The sequence below is a fragment of the Ahaetulla prasina genome, chromosome 1 (assembly GCF_028640845.1).
Source record: "Ahaetulla prasina isolate Xishuangbanna chromosome 1, ASM2864084v1, whole genome shotgun sequence".
Lineage (NCBI taxonomy): Eukaryota > Metazoa > Chordata > Lepidosauria > Squamata > Colubridae > Ahaetulla > Ahaetulla prasina.
The window spans coordinates 77500897-77524246 of record NC_080539.1 but is presented as its reverse complement, the minus strand read 5'-3'; the positions used below and the strand labels follow the sequence as shown (position 1 = coordinate 77524246).

General features: G+C 35.8%; 1 protein-coding gene across 5 annotated transcripts in view; it reads left to right on the top strand.

The window, feature by feature from the left end:
* The first annotated feature begins 4645 nt into the window (after window positions 1-4645).
* The window catches only part of PRKD3 (protein kinase D3), a 50124-nt gene continuing 31419 nt past the window's right edge, over window positions 4646-23350 (top strand). The window contains exons 1-3 of one of the 5 annotated variants that reach the window (XM_058164683.1): window positions 4695-5047; window positions 5390-5488; window positions 9749-10733. In XM_058164683.1, coding sequence (XP_058020666.1) covers window positions 10443-10733 — 291 coding nt within the window. In that variant the 5' untranslated portion in view covers window positions 4695-5047; window positions 5390-5488; window positions 9749-10442. Of the gene's footprint in view, window positions 4666-4693; window positions 5048-5389; window positions 5489-9748; window positions 10734-23350 lie in introns of those variants that run through there. The other 4 variants (XM_058164699.1, XM_058164708.1, XM_058164691.1 and 1 more) reach the window with 4 other exon arrangements.

Genomic DNA, 23350 nt, shown 5'->3' with positions numbered 1-23350 from the left:
AGAGGTCACATAACCACGGAAATATCTTCAGACAACATTGGTTTCCTCACCTAAGAAATGGAGATGAGCACTGCCCCCTAGAATTGGACACAACTGGACAGAGGAATTATTGAGTCTGTCATTCGCACCTCTATAACTGTCTGGTTCGGTTCTGCAACCCAACAAGAAAAACACAGACTTCAGAGGATAATTAGAACTGCAGAAAAAATAATTGCTACCAACCTGCCTTCCATTGAGGACCTGTATACTGCACGAATCAAGAAGAGGGCCGTGAAAATATTTGCAGATCCCTCGCATCCTGGACATAAACTGTTTCAACTCCTACCCTCAAAACGACGCTATAGAGCACTGCACACCAGAACAACTAGACACAAGAACAGTTTTTTCCCGAAGGCCATCACTCTGCTAAACAAATAATTCCCTCAACACTGTCAGACTATTTACTGAATCTGCACTACTATTAATCGTTTCATAGTTCCCATCACCAATCTCTTTCCACTTATGACTGTATGACTATAACTTGTTGCTGGCAATCCTTATGATTTATATTGATATATTGATCATCAATTGTGTTGTAAATGTTGTACCTTGATGAACGTATCTTTTCTTTTATGTATACTGAGAGCATATGCACCAAGACAAATTCCTTGTGTGTCCAATCACACTTGGCCAATAAAAATTCTATTCTATTCTATTCATTATCTTTACCTTAACTATTATTCATTTCCAATTATAACTACGGTAAGTTTGTAGTACCAAATAACTTCAGAAAATATGCACATGTCCATAGCTTGCAATCATCCTGAATCAAATTAAATGTGGCCATCTCATGGTCAAAGCCTAAAAAGAACAAGCCATAAATCAAAGGTGTTTCAGACTTATCTTTCCTAAAAAAAAATTCCCCCATCCCCTAGTTTTAAAGCTGAATATTGCTTCAAAATCTGCTTGAAATCATATGAATGAGTTAATGCAAGTTTCTAATGTAAGTTCAAATAGATATTTGGATTCTGTTCAAATTCTGGGTTAGATAGCCTATTATTTTCCTCACTACCATGAGCAAAAATCAAAACATAACATTAAATATAAGTGCAAGTTGTGGAAAAAGTAAAACACAGTTTAATGCCATTGGCTCTTTGATTATCAAACAATTCTTCCTTTAGTATTCACAAAACATTTCATAATGCCATTATTCGGCTTAATAAATTGAAAAACATATTAGCATTTGATTATTGATTATTCTCAGGCAAGTAGAATCTTTCCTTTTCTTCACTTCTTACAGGCTACATTTAAATCCCTGAGGGTTTTCAATTAACAAAGATTTCTGCTTCATTTAAACCAGACCTACAGTTATCAGGTTCAGACAAACCAGGTTTTTAAATTACACTTAGGAGTTGATTTAAGACTTAGAATATATACAGGTAGTCCTCAATTTACAACAGCTCATTTAATGACTGTTCAAAGTTACAACAGCACTGAAAATAGTGACTTATTACTTATTTTTCACATAACTATTGCAGCATCCCAATGGTCACATGATCAAATTTTGGATGCTTGGCAACTGACTCATATTTATGACAGTTGCAGTGTCTTGGGACACTGTTTTGGGACTTTCTGGCAAGCAAAGTCAAGGGGGTAGCCAGATTCACTTAACTACCGTGTTACTACATGAACAATTGCAATGATTCACTTAACAACTGTGGCCAGCAAGGTTATAAAATGGGACAAAACTCACTTAATAAATGTCTCACTTAGCAACAGAAATTTTGGGCTCAGTTGTGGTTGTAAATCAAGGACTACCTGTAAATAAAACCTTAGAAGCAGAGTTTTTTGGGTTGGATGGTAGGAAATTATAGTGAACTGAAGTTTTTCTAGGATATGGTTATATCTTAAGAAATAAAAGGCAGCATCCCAATTGGATAAATAGCTAAACAGCTTTTTAAATAATTCAGTAAACTGAGATTATTATTCCAGAACAAATTGTAATTTGCACTGTTTACTTAATGTGCTTTGTATTTAATTTCTAAAAACATTGTTCTGTTTGTATTTTATTTGTATACATAAAACCCTGTTTCTTAACTACAAATATTTTTATGATTTACAAATACCAATTGGTTTAAAAATATTTAGAGATTGTGTTCCAGAATAAAGCCCAAGATGTATACATGAATTCATGCATGCAGTTTGGGTAATCGGGATAATCATGTGCAAAACAGATAGAAAAAAGAAAACTGCTTTTAGATAGCCTATGAAATTACTATGTGTTTATTCTCCAAGGGATAATAAGTTGCCTTATTCTAGATTCTCTTTGCACTAAATAATGGCACTGCTAAAATATGAACAGAAAGGCACTTTTAAGTAATGGATAGAGTTTGTTAAATTTCTTTCATATTCCATGCCTCCAGGAAGCATTGAGACCAGGCACCATTATTTAGTGGCAACTTTCACCTAGGAAACCACTTCTAGCAACCACTACAAATGATTTATCCCCAAATTGTATCTTGGTTGGCGAAAGCAATAGTAGCTGGATTCAAAAATCACGTTAAGTAGTGAATTATTCAAAAACCACGATCGCTGGGACCATTCATTAAGCCAGAACCAGACAAAACATAAGTGTTACTTAGTGCACTGTGTGAACTCAATTGTTGATCTGCGGGATTAAGAAAATTTATGTTTGTAATATCCTCACTTCTACTGGCAAAGTGCCAGGAGGAGAACAAAAAACAGTACCATAGCCATTCAGCCTGAAAGCTTATCAGTACTTGAATCTGGCTTCTCTCTCTTGGTCTGAACTCTTTGAACAGAGTTCAGACCAACCCAAACTGTTTTGTCATAAGGATAAGAGTACCAAGCTGTCAGTTCTCACATCACAGCTTATTATATACTAGTTGATCAATCTTAGTGCAGAGAAAAGCAACAAAGATGATTTAGGGGACTATACCAGGGGTGAAATCTACTTACCTTCCTTATCGGCTTGGAAGTCTACACACTGCGTGTGTGCATCACATGCATGCACAAAACCTTCTGTGCATGCGCAGAAGGTAAAAAACACCAGGAAGTAATGATACCCGGGTGGCAGATGTCGCCGGTGGTTTGGCGATTGCTACCGGATCACCGAACCACCGGCCATGATTGGTACTGGATTGCGAGATCTGGTCAGAACCAGGAGCATTTCACCCCTGGACCATAGGCTAAAACATATGAAGAACTATTACAGGAACTGGGCATGGCTAGTCTAGTGAAGAGAAGGACCAGGGGAGACATGATAGCAATCTTCCAATATTTGAGGAGCTGTCACAGAGAGGAGGTCAACCTATTTTCCAAAACATCTGAAGGCCAGACAAAGAATAATGGATGGAAACTGATCAAGGAGAGATTCAATCTAGAAATAGGGAGAAATTTTCTGACAGTGAGAACAATCAACCAATCGAACAGCTTGCCTTCAGTTGTGGGAGCTTCATCACTGGAACCTTTCAAAAAGAGACTGGACTGCGCCATCTGTCAGAAATGGTGTAGACTAGTCTCCTGCTTGGGCGGGTGGGTGGTTGGACTAGATGACCCACAAGGTCCAACTCTGTTATTGCATAATGTGCTGCCATATATGGGGAGCAGCAGGTAAGAAGATACAGGTCGGAGGCTGCTTTATTTTTCTACACCTTGCAGGATCATTGTCTTTTTACTGACCACCCCCCCCCACAGACTGCCAGTTTTGACTTTGAAGTAAAAGTATACAGTCCACCAACACTTGTGTGTAAGCAGAGGACTTTGAAAACCTTTCCATTAGGCAGAGTTCCAGTGCCCCGTTGACCCACAAATTAATCAGCCACCCTCTATGCTTGCATGGGTCGGGAGGGATGGACCCAATCCAAGGGGTTCGTTTTTCTGGTTGAATGCGTGGTGCAACTCCAGGAAATTGGAGTTAAAAAGAATAACGCATAAGCCGAATGGCATAGCTACAGACATCCCTTTGTCAAGGGAAACGAAACAAAGAGGCGATCTGGAGAGGCAAAAACCTTTGCCACGGCAGCAGGCTTTGGAGGCCTATGGGGCGAGAAATGGAGTGGATTATCCTCCTCAAAGGAAGACGCTGAGGACAGAGGCATGTGCTGGACGGTCGCGAGAGAAGGTGATGATCAAATGCACTTGGAATTTGGGACACGAACAAGCGAAGCTCCGTTTTCTGGCTTCCTTCATCCAAGAGCTGGAGAACAGCGAAGGGGCTTGTAAAAATAACTCGACTGAGGCACGGAGAGGCTGCCCATCGAGAGATGGCATGGTCGACTGAAAGAGGCGAACCCAAATAAAACCTCGCGGGGTCTCTCGGACGGGGGTCAGTTCAAACTTAATTCCTCCTCCCGTTCTAAAAAAAAAAAGAGCAGCTGACCCCTCCTTTTTTCCCCCCCTTTGACGCCTGCATCTCCTGCTCAGTCTCCCCCCCCAAAAAAAAACAAAAACTTTTCTCCGCGTTTCAATTTTCCTGGTAAACCGCCCCCCCCCAGCCCCCTCTTCGCGGTTCAGAACATCAACCGCCACAGGCACTAGAAGTAACGGAAACTCGGTGCGCCTCCTTGGCGCCTGCGCCATCTCAACCTTGCCGCTTCGCCGCCGCGACGGACGGCCTGGCGGTCGTTGTAGTTCTTGATGGCTTTCATTTCGGGTGGAAAAAGGGTGAGGGAAAACTTCACTTCCCAGCATGCTTCTCGTCCCCTCCCGTGTCTCTTTCTGGGGCGGCTGAGACTTTTTTAGTGTGTGTGTGTGTGCGTGCGTGTGTACATATATGTGCGAATGGGTGTCTGTGTGCGCGAAAGTGGGAGCGGCGGTAATAAGGTGCGTGTGAAGCCACCCGGTCCCGGGGCGGAGACGGAGTTTCTCGAAGCTACAAGTGAGTGGTCAAGAGTTACGGGTCGCGAAGGTGAAGAAACCCAACAGGAGGAGATAACATGGAAAGTTATTTCAGTCCGTAGGAGGCGGTAGTGCCGCCCTTCCCAGGGTACCGAGAGAGGGAAGGGAAGCCGAAGCGGAGCAGAGTGGAGTGAGGCTCGACCTCGAGGTAAGGGTTTGACTCGGAGGCACTTCAGCTTTTGCGCCAAAACGGCGACTGCCGCTTCAGGACAGATGTGACTGGGGGAGGTGCGGGTGGGAGAAACTGGCCGACCCGGTCGCGTCCAGGTGTGGCAGGGCGAGTCTGTGAGTCTGAGGCCACATCATCTTCGCTCCCCTCAACCTCCCCCCCCCCGCCCCCAACTCTGAGGATGCTTCCAAGAAGAGTTGGCTGCTGCTTCGTCTTAAGAAAGCCTACTCCCTTTCTGAGGGAAGTTTCTTCTAGTTTAGTAGAGCCGGAATCGAGATCTTAAAAAGATTAAGGGGAGCCTCTTCTTTTCGAAATGCACAGACGCTGGTAGGAGAAAAAGGACATCCCGAGCCTGAAATGGATCTCTCTGCCTGCCTTGGCCCAAAGATTTGTAAGGTGTATTAACAAGCGCTGGTAAAGGTATAATTTCCCTGTGGAACTTTTCTCTCTTTCTCCCCAGTTTTCAGTTTGGCAGATTTGTAGCTCAGGCCTTGGTGCTTCATGAATATGTTTCGAAGGGTGATTGATGGAACTTTCAACATAGCGTGTGCACGTAGTGGGTTTACATGGAAACAATCACACCAGCACTTGTGAGTTTGAGGAAGTGGTGCATAGACTACTAGAGTAATTTTTGATGAGGGAGTGTAATTAGGAATCTTTTTTTTTATTAAGGATGTTTGCAGCATGATGATAATCTCATAATAATGGAGCAGTGGTTGTTAGCCACAAGCTGTGGGTAATGTTTGCTTGGGAAATAATGGTGTCAATAGAAAATGGAATGAGTCAATTCTGATGAGTGATTTTTCTTTAAACATGACATCTACCAACTATGTTGGGATAATATAGTTTTCAAACTTAGGTGGCTGCTGATAACTTTACCAGAAGTTAACAGCATTAGAGCAGTGATGCAGATTGGTAGTAAAGAGAAAAATCATGACTTACAAGCTACTTTCCACTTTTTATTTTTCAATCATTTCTTATGTTTGAAGTTCATCAAATATAGATTGTATTAGTGGTAGCAAGTCAGTTCACATTTTAGGGTCTGCATCTCAGTTGTGTGAATGAGTATGTTAGTCATCTCAGTTACACCAGTTTTGTGTTATAGAGAACTTCACATGGACAAGGTTGTTGTTTTTTAACCAAAGAAAAATGAACTCAGCTGAATTCAAACTTCCCTCCAAACAAGCATATGTAAAGTTGAGTTGCACAAACTCCTTTGTTATCTGCATAGTTGTGCTGAATATTTTATCTTCTTATAGCTGCAGTGTCTTATCCAATGTATGAGAAAGATATAATTGGATATTGAAAATTAGGGACAATTTAAAAAGCAAACAAACTTTGTGGCTCTCATCTCCTTTTGTTGGTTTGGTTGTAGTTTCTTCCCTACAGTGTGGCTACTATGGAGCTTGCCAATTTGTCCATTGTGCAATTGAGATATTTCAGCAGCCAGCAAACAGTATCAGCCTTCCTCTCAACCTTAGACTGCAGACGAAATAACAGAATAACCATATTGTGGTTATAATTCATATGGGTCTTTATTAAAGATAAAGACTTATTAAAGATAAAGACTCACGTGAAATCTAGGATTAAGATAAAGAATGGAGCTTGTCTCCCCCATAGCAGAAGCATGGAGAATGAAAATGTGGAAGTCTGCTTCAAATTCTTGGACCCAGAAGAGGCAAAAAGGTTATTTAACTGTTAGCAGTGAAAGGGTTAGCTTTTAGCATTTCCAATGTGAAACTAATTACTTGGAATTTATTTAACTATGAGTGAACTATTTTTGAAGAAATGTCAATACGAACGGCTATTAAAAACAATGTATGATATATTTTTTCTGAATTTAATTTTGGTGCTACTGCAGTTTTTTATATGAAAGAGACATTTTTAAATTGAAGATGTAATCTGACTAGAGAGGCTGCTCCTTTCACGTATAAATATTAACTCTAAAATTTTAATATCTGGAAGTTATTAAACGTCTGCAATGTGGAACTTAATGTTCAGCAGCCTTTGAGCTTGCCAGAGAAGAAAGTAGAATATAAATAAAATAAAAATGATAGCAATTTTTCTTGACTAAACTTTTTTTTCTTGGTTAGCTTGATACACTGCTTTTGTGCCTTATACTTGAGAATTTCTTTACCACTTGTTAATACAAATATCATTTAATTACATGACATGAAAAAGTTTTTTTTAATGTCACTATACAATAGTTAATTTAAGTGAATTTATTTTTCCTTTACATTGTACATTTTAGCACATACAAAACTAGTACTGAGAACAATAAAATATTAGTGTTATAATTTTTATAATAAAAATAACTATAAAAAAACTGAAACATCATCTGTGTCTTGGATCTTGCAGGTTGTTGCAGCTTCCTCTACTTAGCTGGCTCTTTCAAGTCAGAATGCTTCTGCTAAAATTTATCTCTGTTTTGGTCAGGCTGTATGGCCAGGCTATATTTATTCTAGATTGTTCAGCAGTGTGTAAATAGCATACAGTAATTATACAGGAAGATAAACCTTATTGAAAATTCTATTGTTGGTTATCTTCTTGATTTGTTGAAGATCAAACATGAATATGTTTTTCTACAAACCATTTTCTATAATTGTAGTTTTAGAGAATGTGACAGTGTAGAGACCTTGAAAAGTCAATAATTTATATCCATTTATGAACACTTTAAGGAAGTTTAAGTTTGCTATCTTGTCTTTGGTTCTGTTTGTGTTAAAGTTATGTAACTTTGTTGCTTAATCCACTAAGAAAAATCTTGTTCTAACATTGAACTGAATCCAGATTTAGTCATGCTTAGAGTAGAATTGTTAAAACATTAGGACAAACTATAATTACATCTGGGTGAAATCCACTGTAAGTAAATAAAAATATTGGATAAATACTCTGAATTTAATATAGCTGTTACTCTATATTTCTTTACGCCTCAAAAATGTTATTTCTAAGAAAATATGCAAAAAATTTGTCTTATAAAACAAGACAATTGCTTATTTCTCTTGAAAGAATGAACTGTTATCTGAAAAAGGCACCTATTTCTGTTACTAGTGTCAAGAAATCCATTTTAGATGTCTATGAAGATGTATATAATAGTATAAATAAGTACATATTATGCATTTAACACAATGAAACTTACTCTAAATCTCATTTTGAAATGCAACTTTAGTTTTGGATAGCAGAAGTAGAATGGCAACATATATTTAGTCAACAGTGTGAATTTCACATATGGGCTTTGTTTCAAGTATTTTCTCAAGATTGGAAAGTAACGTTCTATAAGTCATGAGTGGTTTCTGTTAGAATAATGTCTTGCTTCTTCATTATGTTCAAGAGATGTTTGTTCTGAATATGCAAGTAGTGTTTCATTCCATTTACTTCTGCAGTTTTAATATTTTATTAAATATGTAATTCTAACCGTAATATGCTACTTCTTGGAAGTTTGTGGTCATAGCACAACTTTTGAAATATAAGAATGCATTTTCAAAATCAGAAAATAATTTATTATTGAATTTAGATAATGTTGAAACTAACACATAATATTCTATATGGGCTTGCTTCCTATCCTAAACTAAGGTCAGCAAACAGGGTTTTTTTAACCATCAAGGTTATATACATCTCTTTTGGATAGTGACTAAATTGTAATTTAAATTAATTTCTCCTAATGATTTAAACCATGATTTAAATTGATTTAATTTTTAATATAAGAAGTTGATTTAATTTAAATCATACCTCACCCTGTTTTGAACCCACATAATGCTCCACAGTTCTCATTATGGGGACTAGTAACTAAATTGCAATAGAAGATAATAGTGCAGTAATTCCCAGCTTTTTGGGGTCAATGGCACATTTGGAATTTTGAGAATTTGGGCACTCCCATCAAATGGCTGTCTTGGCCAACAGACCATGCACAAACTTATACAGTACAAAAAAGCAAGCAAGCAAGTAAAATTTCTTGCCAACTCTTGCAGCTTCCCCCTACAAGATATCATATGATCATTTTATTTCCTTTAGTAAATAGCTCTTTCTACGTATAATATTTTATGAGAGCATCCATGTAAATGAAAAGCTGACATAACATTTTTCCCAGTTGGAGAATTGTTGAGGATTGATAACTACATGAAATCAAAAATGCCAACACACTGCACTTTTAAAAATATATTATACTTGGGTTTCCTGTAATTGCAGGAAAATGTAGTTTTACTGCACAGAATGTATCTACTTTTTATCTGTGTTCTAGATACTCATTCCTGATCTTGTTTTGGAAATAGTTATTTTTAATTTCTCCAAAATTACTTTTTCTATAATTTTCTATAATCAGTAACACAAGGAGATTTAAAATTCATTTTATTGTTATAATATATAGAGAAAGTTGACCTCTGTCAGATTGTTTACCCATTTAGTTCAGGATAACTATCAGCAACCTTCCAGGCTCTTTCAGATCTCTTGATAAATGATCACTTTAAATGAACATGTCAAGGATTGAAAAGTTTGTATAAATGGTACCACACTTTGGTCCTTCGGTAACAGATACAACTATAAAGGCAATTTTTTTCCAATAAAATGAAAGCAAAAATTGTGACATGAGCAATGGTGAATGTAGTATTTTTTCTGGTTTTAACTGGAGTGAAGATTATGTAATATTGTTAATATATGTGATATAACATGTTATTTTTTTCTTTCTAGGCAGTTCATAGCAGTTGAGAATGCTGCAGACCATCAGTGTGAACCCAACACTTCTGTTTGATATATACATTTTAGTACAAATTTTGCTTTTTACTTTTAAAAGATGAACATTTTTCAGAATATGAAAACTTGGAAATAATTAATGTTCTCTTTGTTCTTATCATTGTTAAATGATAAAAGAATTTTTGAAAACAGAATAGCTTTATTCAAGGCAATACTTATGACCTGAGTCACTAATTATCTTTAAAAAACTGACACATATTAACATTTAATGTAACTATTCACATATTGAATTGTGAAGTGCACTATTCCTAAGTGGGGCAATTTGATACTACTCTGCACAAAACCAACCAGTTGTCTCAAAAGCAAAATGAAGATCCTCTGTGAAAAAATATTGTATATTTCTGTTTCTGAAGTGAACAATTTCATAATGATGTAAACGTCTCCCAATATCTGGATGTGGTGCTCATTTTTGACACAAGCTGTTACAAAGAGGACCTTTCCTTAAAATAACTTCTAGCCAAATTTATACTCCTCAGCATGCACAGAATGAAAAGGAGAGTGAAGATGATTTAGACAAGAGGATATTTTCTTGAACCATAAAAGGAAAATGTGAGATTCAACTTGCAACATTGCAGAGAATTTTTTTTTGTCTGTATGTTGAACAGGTCTTGGTGGATTTAAATCAACTCAGATGTCATCAAACGAATCTTCTCCTCCATCTTTACAGAAGTTTTCTCCATCTGTGTCTCATGCTGCTGCTCCACCTACCCCATCTTTATCTTCAAGTCCACAATCTGGACTCTCAGGCCGACTTTCCAATGGCAGCTTCAGCACACAAAGCCTCACCAACTCCAGAGGATCTGTACATGGAATCTCTTTTTTGCTGCAGATTGGTCTCACTCGAGAAACAGTTACAATTGAGGCTCAAGATCTCTCCCTATCTGTTGTTAAAGACCTAGTGTGCTCTGTAGTTTATCAAAAGGTACAGTAGAACACGGAGTTTTACTGATTTTAATGATCATGTTACTGTTATCTTTCTCCCTTCTTAGGTATTTAAATTTAGGTTTGAATGAACGTACAGGAAGAGCAAAAGTTAATATGCAGATTCTTATCTACATTGTTGTCTATGGTGTTTTCCATATTTTGAGGATTTGATAGCATGAAACTTTTTCTACCCATTTGTACTGCATTGGAAATTTAGAATAATACTATTTCAGAATTCCAAATTCTGTGAAAAGGTTATCTGAGCATAGAGAGCTACCTTCTTCAAGAGTTTATTGTCAATATGCAAAATGAACAATGAATAGGATGAGAATGTAGGGACAGAATTTGTTTGCTGTTGTTCAGTCAATTGAATAAGCTTTCTGTGAATAAGAAAATATAGATGGATTATAGATGGATTGGGGAGCCAGTTTGTTGTAGTGGTTAAGCTTCAGACTAGAAACCAGGAGATTTGAGTTCTAGTCCCACCTTAGGCACAAAGCTAGTTGGTGACTTTGGGCAAGTCACTCACACTCAGCCCTAGGAAGTAGGCAGTGGCAAATCACTTCCAAAATTTTGCCAAGATAACTGCAGGGACTTGTCCAGGTAGTTACCAAGATTTAACACTAATTCAAAGGGACCAAAATAAAGAAGAATATGCATTTTTTATTAAATTTATATACCGCCTATATTTCTGAAAAGCGACTCTGGAAAACTTAAAATTAAAATCTTAAATATAAAAAATATTAAATACATTAAATACAAAGGCAAGAGGCAAAAATGGCAAGATGAATATGGCCATTGGAGCAACCCTGTCAAAACCCCAGGCTAACTGGCAGACCCAGTTTTTATGCCTTTCTGGAAGGCCAACAGGGTGGGGTGGATCTCACCTATATTCCATAGAGTGGGGGGGCCACAGCAGAAAAGGTTCTCCTTTTACACCTCACCAGCCACAGCTTTTTGACCAAGAGGGTCCATAGCAAGTAGGATGGGCTGATATCATTGGGACAAGACAGTTCCTCAGATAACCTGGATTAAGATTTAACAATGCAGTCCTTTGATTGTCTGTTTAATAAATAGTATCATTGAGTTCATTAGATTTTTATTCATATGTTACACAATAATAGGCTTGCAATCTTTAATGGTATTATGAATCTTGAATATATTGTTTATTTATAATGTCATAGGATTTATTTTAAAATTTAGTATAATGGAAAGTTATTGCTTATAGTTTGCATATGATTGGCAATTTTTTATCCAAGTGAGTATTTGTGTAACATGACTTGATGTAATAAACTTCAGTAATATTATAGCATCTCCTTCAAAATGGCAGGTTGTATTAGAATGAATGCAACAGCAGAAAGTACGGTAGATTGAGACCTAGGTGTATGTTGTATTTTTGATACTATTTCCGCACAGAAAGTTTAGGAGTAGGCTTTAAATTTAATATTACACCTTGCACTACTGAGAAAAGCAATATATTGAGATATTTGTATTCATAAAGGGAGCAGGAAAAGTGTGTGTGATTCACTGGGATTCATACTCAGTTTGTCCCTGGGAAAAAGCTTACAGGGAAAACATCAGCCCAGGGGTGCTTTGGTGATTTGCCAAAAGTTAGACAGGAAATTTCTTCATCAAATGTGTATTTGAATGTAAACTTTTTACAACCAAATTCAGCATTTGGGCATCTATATTACATTAATCTTTTTAGATAAGAGCTCATGATGGTTTGCTGGCATGTACCAGCAATATAAAATAAAAATATTAGTATCAGAAATCCGGACTTCCTTTTACTTATTGTGGATTAGAGTGTGATTGGTTGGTTGATCGATCTAACATATCCTATGTTAAAAATGTATGCTTATTAGCTTATGATTTGAAAATTGGATTATAGTATTTGCAAGTGAGATTTTAGTTGAATTTCCAAGAAATTATTACAGATAAATTTGGCAAGTAACAAAACTGGTTTCTTTTTGGTCAGCTTGGAAGTTTATATTACCATTTGTGTAGTTCATTTCAACACTTGGACAACATACTTCATTTTTAGGAGAAATCTTACATTTATATCTTATAGTAAACATTCCTGCTTTCAAACTCATTTCTCATGACTTTAGTTATTCTAGTATTATTAGCTACCACTATTCTTTCTGTATAGATATTGGTTATATTTTTTCTTTATTCAGGCTTTTAAGTTAGTATCTTCCTGTTAATTCTTGGCAACATCCAATTGTATAAGCACTTGGCTAAAGTTCAGAAGCATGTTATAGGAAGCCAATTGTACTCTAAAAGGAGTATAACTTTGGATTCCGATTTTGTCCTTTCCAGTTGGCTTTAGAATGGTGTATATGAACGAAAGCTCTTATTATGCCCACAGCAGCTGCAGAGTGAGCATATGTTCCATATAGACAGCACACTTCTGATCAGGAAATAGGGAGGAGGGGTGCTTATATGTGGTGGATTTCTTTTTCATAAGGATTTTTGCAGCTGGTGCACAGGTGGCAGTATGACTCCAGTTGCATAAGTAGATCTCTCAAATGGATTGGACCATTGTAAACTTTGAGATGTGCAACAGTTTTAAAATAATATTTTAGACTGTATATTTAGATAATATATGTGTTATGAGAATATTCCACAAGAAGCTATACCGATCATGAGAAAAAAGTAATATTCAGATAATATCTTTATGCAGTATCTAGAAAATATATAAAATATTGTAAACGTTTAACTTTCTAAAAGTTTTTAATCAGGCAAGTGAATTCACAACCAGGAAAGAATAAAGGAAAAATAGGAAAGATATTAAAACAATATGCTTACAGGGTTACTAACTTGGATTTTTGAGAGAATTGGCACACCTTTAGATGGATATTCTGATATACAGAAAATTTATTATGTTCAAGATTCATGGGGAAAAAAACAGGAAATAAGTTTTAGTCACTCAAATGTGGCAATATTAAATCTAAGCTATTAATATAATCTGTCCATCATTTGAGAAATACACTGAGAACAGAAAAGAAATTGATTAGGCAGCTGTTAAAATAGTTTCAATTATATAAAGAGTCATTTGCCCAAAGTAACCTGGTTGGTTTTCATGCCTGGGGAGGCTAGAACTCACAATCGCCTGGTTTTTAAGCCAGCTTCTTTACTATAGGAAACTGTCTCTCAGTTGGTAGACTTCTATGATGGGAAATGGACCAGGGTAATTAAGGAAAGTTTTCCAAGGTTATGGATCAGTATATCAGGAGTCTAAAACCTATCAGAATACAATAGGGTATTAATCTGCTGACAAAATGAGAGCAATTTCAGTATCCCATAACAGGAGATAATTCTAGAGGCATAGCTCTATCCCCAGAGCTCTGCTTGATTCCTACATGTTGAGATTCTGGCAAAGGATTTCAGAGCAGGACTTTCTTTGACATAGTTATTTTTCTTGCCTTTCATTTTTTGCTGTAATCATTTTTTCTGTTATCTGCTTTCTTTAATGTTTCCTCTTCTCTCTTCTGTCATCCCTTAAAGTGGTGTTCTCTATTATCTTCCTTTTTATCCAGTCTCATATACTCTAATCCTTTGAACTGCCAGAATTCATCTGAATCTGCATCTTTCTGTTTTACAATCCCTTTTCTCAGATGATTCCTTTCTGCTGTTCCAGAGAATTCTGTCTTCTATTGTTAATTGACTTCTTCAAAAAAATACATGGCTTCTAATACACCTACCTATTCATGCTTCTGTTAAAGATTTACTGTTATATTACCTTAAAAATATCCTTTTCCTTAAGATATGCTGCTGAGTTATTTGATTTTTTTCCCATCTTGCTTTAAGAATTTAACACTATCTTACTATTGTTCTGCATGTGTGAAAGCTAGCAATGGTTTTCTGGATTTACTTGTATCAAACTGTTCAATTAAAGACCCAACAGCAAATTATGACTTCTGCCTTTAAATTTTTTTTTCATTTGACAAGATGACTCCTACAAAAGTCTTAAATAGTAGATGAAAATTGAACAGTTTTTCCATGCTTTAATCTTTTCCCTAGAGAAAGTGTCTCTTTGATTATTATGGGTTTTATTCTGCTTTCATCTCCTGCATATCAATTATTATAATACTTAATATTTAATTTCTAGCTAACTTGACAAAGACTTTAAAAAGCTTATATGTGTGTTTCATTCAAATATGTATATTTCATTACAGATATATATGCTCCTATTGGTAAGAAATGGGACGTGGTAGTTCAGTGGCTAAGATGCTGAACTTGTCGATCGAAAGGTCGGCAGTTCAGCGGTTCGAATCCCTAGTGCCACGGAACGGGGTAAGCTCTGTCCCAGCTTCTGCCAACCTAGCAGTTTGAAAGCACATAAAAAATGCAAGTAGAAAAATAGGGATCACCTTTGGTGGGAAGGTAACAGTATTCTGTGCGCCTTTGGCATTTAGTCATGCTGGCCACATGATGACCGAGATGTCTTCAGACAGCGCTGGCTCTTCGGCTTTGAAATGGAGATGAGCACCGCCCCCTAGATTTGGAAACAACTAGCACATGTATGCGAGGGGAACCTTTATTGGTAAGAATAATACTGTTTTGGCGAATAAAATAAAAATTCCATTAATTGTAAGCTTTTCTACTCATATTTAGCAATGTCATCATAGCCTAAAATGGTGTAACTATCAGGAAATATTTGTAAGGCACCAGGAAATGCAATGTACAATGTTGTAGCTCAAAACATTCACTCACATATGACTAGATTACAAATATGTGGCAATGTTTACTGTTTGTATTATTTCTCTTTGCTTGGATAATTTTGCTTACCTCAAGAAGGAATAGTATTATGGGTATATATTTATATAAAATATTTATATTAGGGGATTTGGTTATTTATTTATTTACAATCAAACACAAATATTTAGAGTCATGCAGAAAAACAGGAAATGAATTTAAAAAGAAGATATATCCCTAATATATATTCAGTACATCTATAATATTGAGTACGAACTACAGTGCCAATTGAACAAAATTTAACAACTCTTCTACTGATTGCAGAAAACTTGTTGTCTTACATGAATGAGAAATAAGAATATCCAGTTGCCTCATGAAAAAAACACCTTTGGAACCTCCCTCTGGATATTCTTTATGTTGCCTTTATTGATTTAAAGCTACCAATCTTACTGTGACTCTAGGAGATAGGTTTTAGACAAGATTGGCTTCTCCTTTGCAGATCAGTATCTTCTTTGCTTGATTATATATTTACATGAAGTATTATAATGCATGTCTGTTATAGTATTTCAGGGTTTTTTTAATCTTTTCTTCCTATCCAAAAAAGGGTGAAACAAGGATGTGTCTACATTAATCTCCAACCCCCCTTTTTAAAATTCATTATTTGGTTCAAAGTTTGACAAAATCTAAATTTCATTCAACAAAGTTGGCCAATAGAACTGCTTCAATTCTTCTAAAAGCTATCCTGTCTATAATCTAAATCAGTGGTAGTCAACCTGGTCCCTACCACCCATTAGTGGGCATTCCATCTTTCATGGTGGGCGGTAGGGGTTTTGTCAAATACTGAAGCACTTTTCTTTCTTTTTTTAATTTAATTGACTTTTAAAAAATTTTTCATAGCATTATTTAAAAACATTTTCGTTAGGTTTTCATAAAATTCCCCGTGTCAATTTAAATTTCTGAAAATATACTATTTGTATCGCCCGTGCATAAGTTTTCACATTATGTAAGTGAAACTAAATGGCGCTATAGTGCGACTGCAAACAAAAGAGCCTTGTCCCAGAATAGCTTGCACATCTCCCACACCACCACCCAGCTGTAACAGACAAGCAGAGTTGGTAGCCGGCGCACCCCCCCCAAACCCAATCCACGATGCGCGAGAGGCATGTGCAGACGATGATACACAGCGCATTACTGTGGAACCGGTGGGCGGTTAGAAAATTTTACTACTAACAGAGATACAAAAGTGGGTGGTAGGTATAAAAAGGTTGACTACCCCTGGTCTAAATGATCTTGCTACAGACATCTAAGCCCTTATCTTTTATTGTAGAGAGGAAAGACTGATAATAAATTACTATAAATCAGTGGTAGACTTTTTCCAAAAAGCTCACCATTCACCATCAACCAGAAAAAACAAATTGTTTCTATATTGATCAAATTAAGGTATTTCAATATTTTGTTCAGCACCAGTTACTCACCCTATGATAACTACCTTCAAACTCATCAGTCATATGCTGTGCAGCACACAGATTTGCAATTATCCAGACGCAAGTGTGCCAGAACCTGCCCAAATTTTTAAGAATCTTGTTGCAAACACCAATATCTCTCTATGATAAAACTAAAAGCTAAACTAATTTTTACTGAAGTTCATATGTGGCACTGTCATCTTAATTTCCTGCTAAAATTATAGTAGTCCCTGACTTACTACTGATTGTTAAATACGGTTTGGAGTTACAACAGTCTTAGAAAAAATGCTCTACAGCCCATAAAGCACTTCCAGACATCCTAAAATGTCGCGCACCCCCCCCCAATCACATGAATGCATTTTAGATGCTTGGCAATTGGCTCATATCTGGGACTGGTTGCAGTCTCCCATACTTACATGACCATTATTTGCAATGCTTTTTGCCACTTCTGGCAAAAAAACCAACCCGTTCCAGAGAATAGATTCAGACTTATGACCACATAATTTGCTTAATGACCACCCTAAATTAGGTCTGGTCATGTGTATGCCACAACTTATAAATGCTATGATTTACAACTGAAATTTCGGTCCCAATTGCAGTTTCCCATCAAGCTATCTATATTCTTCACTGACAACTTCCTATTACTAATTAACTTACAAGGGAAGAAAAGATATAAATCAATCTCAAAATTTTCCAGCTTATCAATGTTTGTCTTTGTCAGTCACAGAAGTTGGAGCTAAGGCAATTTCGCTTCAACAATCCTTCTTAAAGGATCTGAGTTCAAGCCCTATCTTCTATGAAGTGGGCTTACTTAAAAGACTCTTTTCCCATGCTAATTATTTAGTCAACATTTTATATTCTGTGAGCTTTTATTCTTGTCTGGTTACTGAAGTTTCAGAAATATTCTTGTCCAAAAGCAAAGAAACTAAATTGTTTTACCTATAGTATGTTTTTCCATTGGATCTTTTTTTATACAACCAGCATGCTCGTCTAATAACACTCAACCTAACTAATAACTATGGTAATTCAGAAGAGGTGGCTATTTTCCTTTGAAGATGTTTTGCTTCTCATCCAAGAAGCTTCTTCAGCTCTGACTGGATGGAGGGGAATGGAAGGATTTTTGTTCCTTGCAAACAGCTGGTCATTTGCATCTAGAGGCTTTTAGAGGCTTGTTGAAGCACTTGGAGGTTTATCTTTGTCCTCAGGGTGACCTGAGTAGTGCTAACGGATTCTGTAATTTGCAATTTTTTGGAAAGCCGTTTATACTCCCACACCATTCGAAGGGCGGTCATCCCAAATTGCATAGTTAAAAGTCTATGACCTGAGATTCTATAACTGAGAATCTCTATAGACATCTAGAGGAAGAAGATACATAAAAAAAATAGACAATACCCTGTTTGAACATTGATCTTTGTGCCTGAAATCTGCTTTGCTCCTCTATCAGAATACTGGCTGCACCCTCCAGCTAACTAATTTTTCATGAAGTTGTTTAATGTACAGTTGTTTAATATACAGGTAGTCTACAACTTACAACCATTTGTTTAAAGAACATTCAAAGTTATAATGGCACTGAAACTAGTGACTTATGACTGTTTTTCATATTAAAGACTGTTGCAGCATTTCCGTGGTCGCCTGATCAAAATTTAGGCACCTGGAAGCTGGCACATATTTAAGAACGTTGCACTGTCCTGGGGTCATGCAACCTTCTGACAAGCAAAGTCATTGGGGAAGCCAGGTTCACTTAACAGTCATGTTACTAACTTAACAACGGCAGTATTTAACATTTGTGGCAAGAAAGGTTTGTAAAATGGGGCAGAACTCACTTAACAACTGTCTTGCTTAGCAAGGGAAATTTTGGGTTCAATTGTGGTCATGATTTGAGGATTACTTGTTGTTAACTGGGTGGTGTTTATTATATATATATATTATATTCTGTTATTATAAAAAGCAAAATGGCTCTGTAGACTGCATAATTCTATATAATTCAAATGAAATCCTAAATGAGCAGATGCTTAAACAAAAATCTCTAATTTTTCTAGGACTAAGAGGACAGCAGCTTGGAATTTCTTCATCTTCTTAGATTTCCATTTAAAGCAATGTTTTCAGTTTTTTAAAAGAAGCCTTTCTTACCCTTATGAGAAATCATTCTTCTCTATATATCAGACTTGCCTTTATGAGAACTGTTTCCCCTTATGTTGGACTGAGAATTTCCTTATTATTTTAACTGTTTCTTTGAAACTGTTTTCCATTGTTGTCTATTTGATTGTAATGTATGGTGTCCCATCTGCAAAGAAGGGATTTCAGATTTCACCTATCTTGTTTTCATCTTTTCTTATAAATCCAATCCGTACATTCTAAAACAACCACTCAATATTTGTGACTTTCTTTTAATGTGATATATTATTTAATGACTAAAGTTGATGACTTATTGAAATATAAGAATCATAGGAATCAAAATTTATTTTATGAGTTTGAAAATGAGATTATAAAATAATTTTAAATATTTATTTAAAAGTGTTATACTTTGAGTGTTTCACTTTAGCAAAGAAAAAATTCAAAGGCTCAACTAGCTATGTAACTTTTTATAGATTTAGCTTTATAAGCAACAGTGAATTGACAAAACATTGTAAATAGGATTTCTGTAAGAAATTTTCATTCAAGAAAGGAAGTACCAGGGATTGCTTTTCTTTTTGCGATCAAGCAAAATGCTTAACAGAGCCATCCCTTCAAAATCATACATTTGAGAAAACTGTGCCATAGGTGTGCTTTTTTAGCTGCTTGAATGCTCAAATTGTATAAGTTTATAAAGAAGAGTTTCCAATAGTCTCTTCAAAAGTCATACATTCTTTCATGACATAGGTGTAATTTTATTAATAAAAACAAAAGATAGCAAGCATGAGTGCAATTGTAATGGTTGATTTTGGTTTTAAAAGTTACTTGAGCATTGCATTAAGCATTGCCTCTATAATATAGCAAATCAGGAGATTGTATTTTGAAATTGGGTTATGATCAGTTGCAATTTTTTAAAATTCTAGTATTGTATAAATTAGATTATTGTTCTTATCCTGATATAATTTCATTTAAATTAAAAAGTTTATTTATTGAATTTATATAGCTGTCCATATCAAATGTTTGACACTGGTAATTATTAGTTGCAAAAACTTAGATGGTAATTATATAGCCTCTGTTAGCCTTAGTCTACTTTCTCAAGGAAGACTATAATATCTAGTATCAGGAATTCTAGTTTAAATCATTTCATTCTTCTTGATTTATATAATATTGATTTATATAATATTACCAAGTTCTTAATGTCCTCACAAGAAGAATGCTGATATCATATAATGAAGGTCAGATCTTTGGAGATAATAAATGTTATATCTAAGTTCAAAAAGAAGAAAAGGTATTATGGGTAAATCAGTTTGATATTAGTATTTTGAGCATATATTAACATTAATCTGTAAGTGCTAAAAGTCTGGACTGCTCATGAATTTATCAAGAATATATCTTGACAAACTAATTGGTTGATAATTGACTACTTCTATGGTAGATGATGGGAATAATACAGAAAAACTATATCTTGATTTAATCAAAGTACATGACATTCTGGTTAGCAAGTTAAACATGGGCTGGTGGCATGATAACTAACTGGATGTACAACTGGCTTGAAATTTATACTGAAAGAATATGGTGAGAAAAGATGAAAAGAATTTTATACCAGACCAGCCATCAATTGGGTCAACAAGGACCATGCCAGATTTAAAGTTCCTAGGTATTTGTCAACAAGTGGGCAATGGGACTTGGGAGCTAAAACTGGTCAGGACCAAGCTCTGTAGGATTACTGAAAGAACAACAACAAAAGATTAGACAAAAGAATGTTGTGTTGGAAAATTGTGTCGTAATCACATATTATTAATTGGAAGCAACAAAGCAGGGCTACTTAAAGCAAATGTTTGAACATTGGAAAATAATGTTCCCAGTCTCAAATACCACTGAACAACAATTAGCAGATCAAAGGAGATTCATTAAAAATAGAATATTCAGAGACCTAGAATGGGAAGAGATTCAGAAAAAATATGAAAATGAAATATCCCAAAACAATAGTAGAAGAAACGCAGATAAGAATAATTATAAAATATGAAGGGAACAGCTGATGTGAATTATAGAAATGATAACTTAGAAGAAGTAACAGCAACAGAACCAGTATAAGCCTCCACTGAAACAATCTATAAACTGATCCCCTGAAAGGAAGAATTAGAAGAAAAAATTATGGCATATTCAGAATTATCAATAGAAAGTCCTGTTAATTTTTTGAAAGTAGTTCCCTCACAAATTCTGGTACCTATAATGAAGGATGTGAATAAGGTGCTTGCAAGGATTAAAATTACACCTGTCGAACAGACCAGTCAGTTTGCCTAAAGGACAGCAGTGGTGGTTACAGAAGAATTAAGTATTGAAATTAGAAAGCCACAAGTAAAATAATATTTAATCCCAAAGTAGAAGATCAGACTGGAGGTTAAGGTAAAGAAATTAAGATCAGATGCAAATGATTAAAAAAAAACCATGAAAGAAGAAATATTGACGAATGTAAGGAATCAAGACAAGTCTATTAAAAATATTGACTTAGCAACAGAAAAGTTGAAGAAGCTTTGGAAGTCAATTGGAAGACCTTATAAAACAACAGAAATAGTTAAAAGTTGAGTGAAAAAAATTAAAAACTGAACATCTCCTGAAAATGATCAATTGCATGGCTTTTGGCTCAGATATCTGACTATCTTACATGCAGTTATAGCTACATAGCTTAATGAAGTATTGCATAAAGGAGTCATCAGCAACTGGTTATTAACTGGCAAAGCATCTCTAATTCAAAAATACTCAGCAAAATACTCAGCAAAGTATTCTGGGACAACACCCGGAAATCATAGACGATAATAAGTTTGCCTACAATATTTAAATTACTCACAGTCTTAGAGGTGGACAACATCCAAAATTGTGGAGATTCTCAATCATCCCGGTCTTGGTTGTACCAAAGGTGCTATTTCCAAAAGACAGCTGGACTTTTTTTTTTTGTTGAAAATGTTTTGCTTCTTATCCAAGAACTGAGAAGCTTCTTGGATGAGAAGTGAAACATTTTCAAAGGAAAAAAACAAAATCCAATTGTCTTTTGGAAAATGCACCTTTGGAACATCCAAGATTATTTAGAAGAAAATAACATCTTTCTAGTAGAATAGAAAGGAGAGAAAAAAAAGGAAAAGTAGAGATACAAAAGATCAACTCCTGATTGATAAAGTGGTTTTGGAGAATTGTAAAAGTCAATAAGTTAATTTACACGTGGTCTGGATTGATTATAAAAGCATCTTTGATTCATTACCAGATAGTTGGATCATCAAATGATTGGAAACAATTGGTGTCATTAGAATTAAACATTAAAATGTGTATAAAAATGTTAGAAGGTACCCTATTTTTCGGAGTATAAGATGCTCCGGACTACTACCTTTTTTGAGGAGAAAAAACAAGATATTCGCTAGTGCATGGATATGGGAAATAATATAAAATTTTACCAGTTTGGAACTGTTTTAAATTTTTTCTTTGCATAGATTGGTATTGTAAACAGAATCAGTAAGTTATTCAGCACGCAATCTGTTAGATGTAAAGCTTCCCCCCCCTCTTATTTTTCTTCAGGTAACATTTTAATTAAGTTAATGAAATGCTTTTTAAATTCCAGGTAATTGTTGATTCTAGACAGAAATTTTACAATAAAAGGGCACAAAGAAGAAAATAAGACTCATAAAACACTCACAATAACTCTGCCTCTGCCTCCCAGCAATTTGCCTTGCAGCCAACAATAAACAGCCTGCTTTAGTTTCGTTTTCAGCCTGATTAGCACAAGAATTTTTTTTTTTGCCTCCCAGCAATTTGTCTGCTTGCAGGAGGCTCGCGTGGCAATAGGCAATCCCTCCAGCCTGAAACATCTGAGGATTAGGAGACTGATCCAACCCACAAATCAATTGCTTGTACTAATCATGCTGTGCTGAAACTGAAACGAGCTGCTTGCTGCAAGGAGGTAAATTGCTGGGAGGCAGAGGCCAAAGGGTGGGGGCTGGTGGGTGGGCAGGGCTACATTCGGACTATAAGACGCACCCAGATTTTCACCCTCTTTTTTGGAGGGGAAAAAGTGTGTCTTATAGTCTGAAAAATATGGCATATAGAAAAAATATTGGAGCAGAGGAAGACAGAATTGATGTTTTGAAATAAAAAAATTGGGTTTGTCAGCATTAGAAGAGGCATCTTGCAGGGTATGGGAAGAACAACCATCCTAGATGGAAGAGGTCTCAAGTGGGGAATTAGCCTGAACTCATTTTGTAAACGCATCAAGGCAAGGTTTGAACTCTACACATGTGGATCTGTTTGTTTACACCTTACGCAGTGTGACTTTTTTGTCATTGACATGATT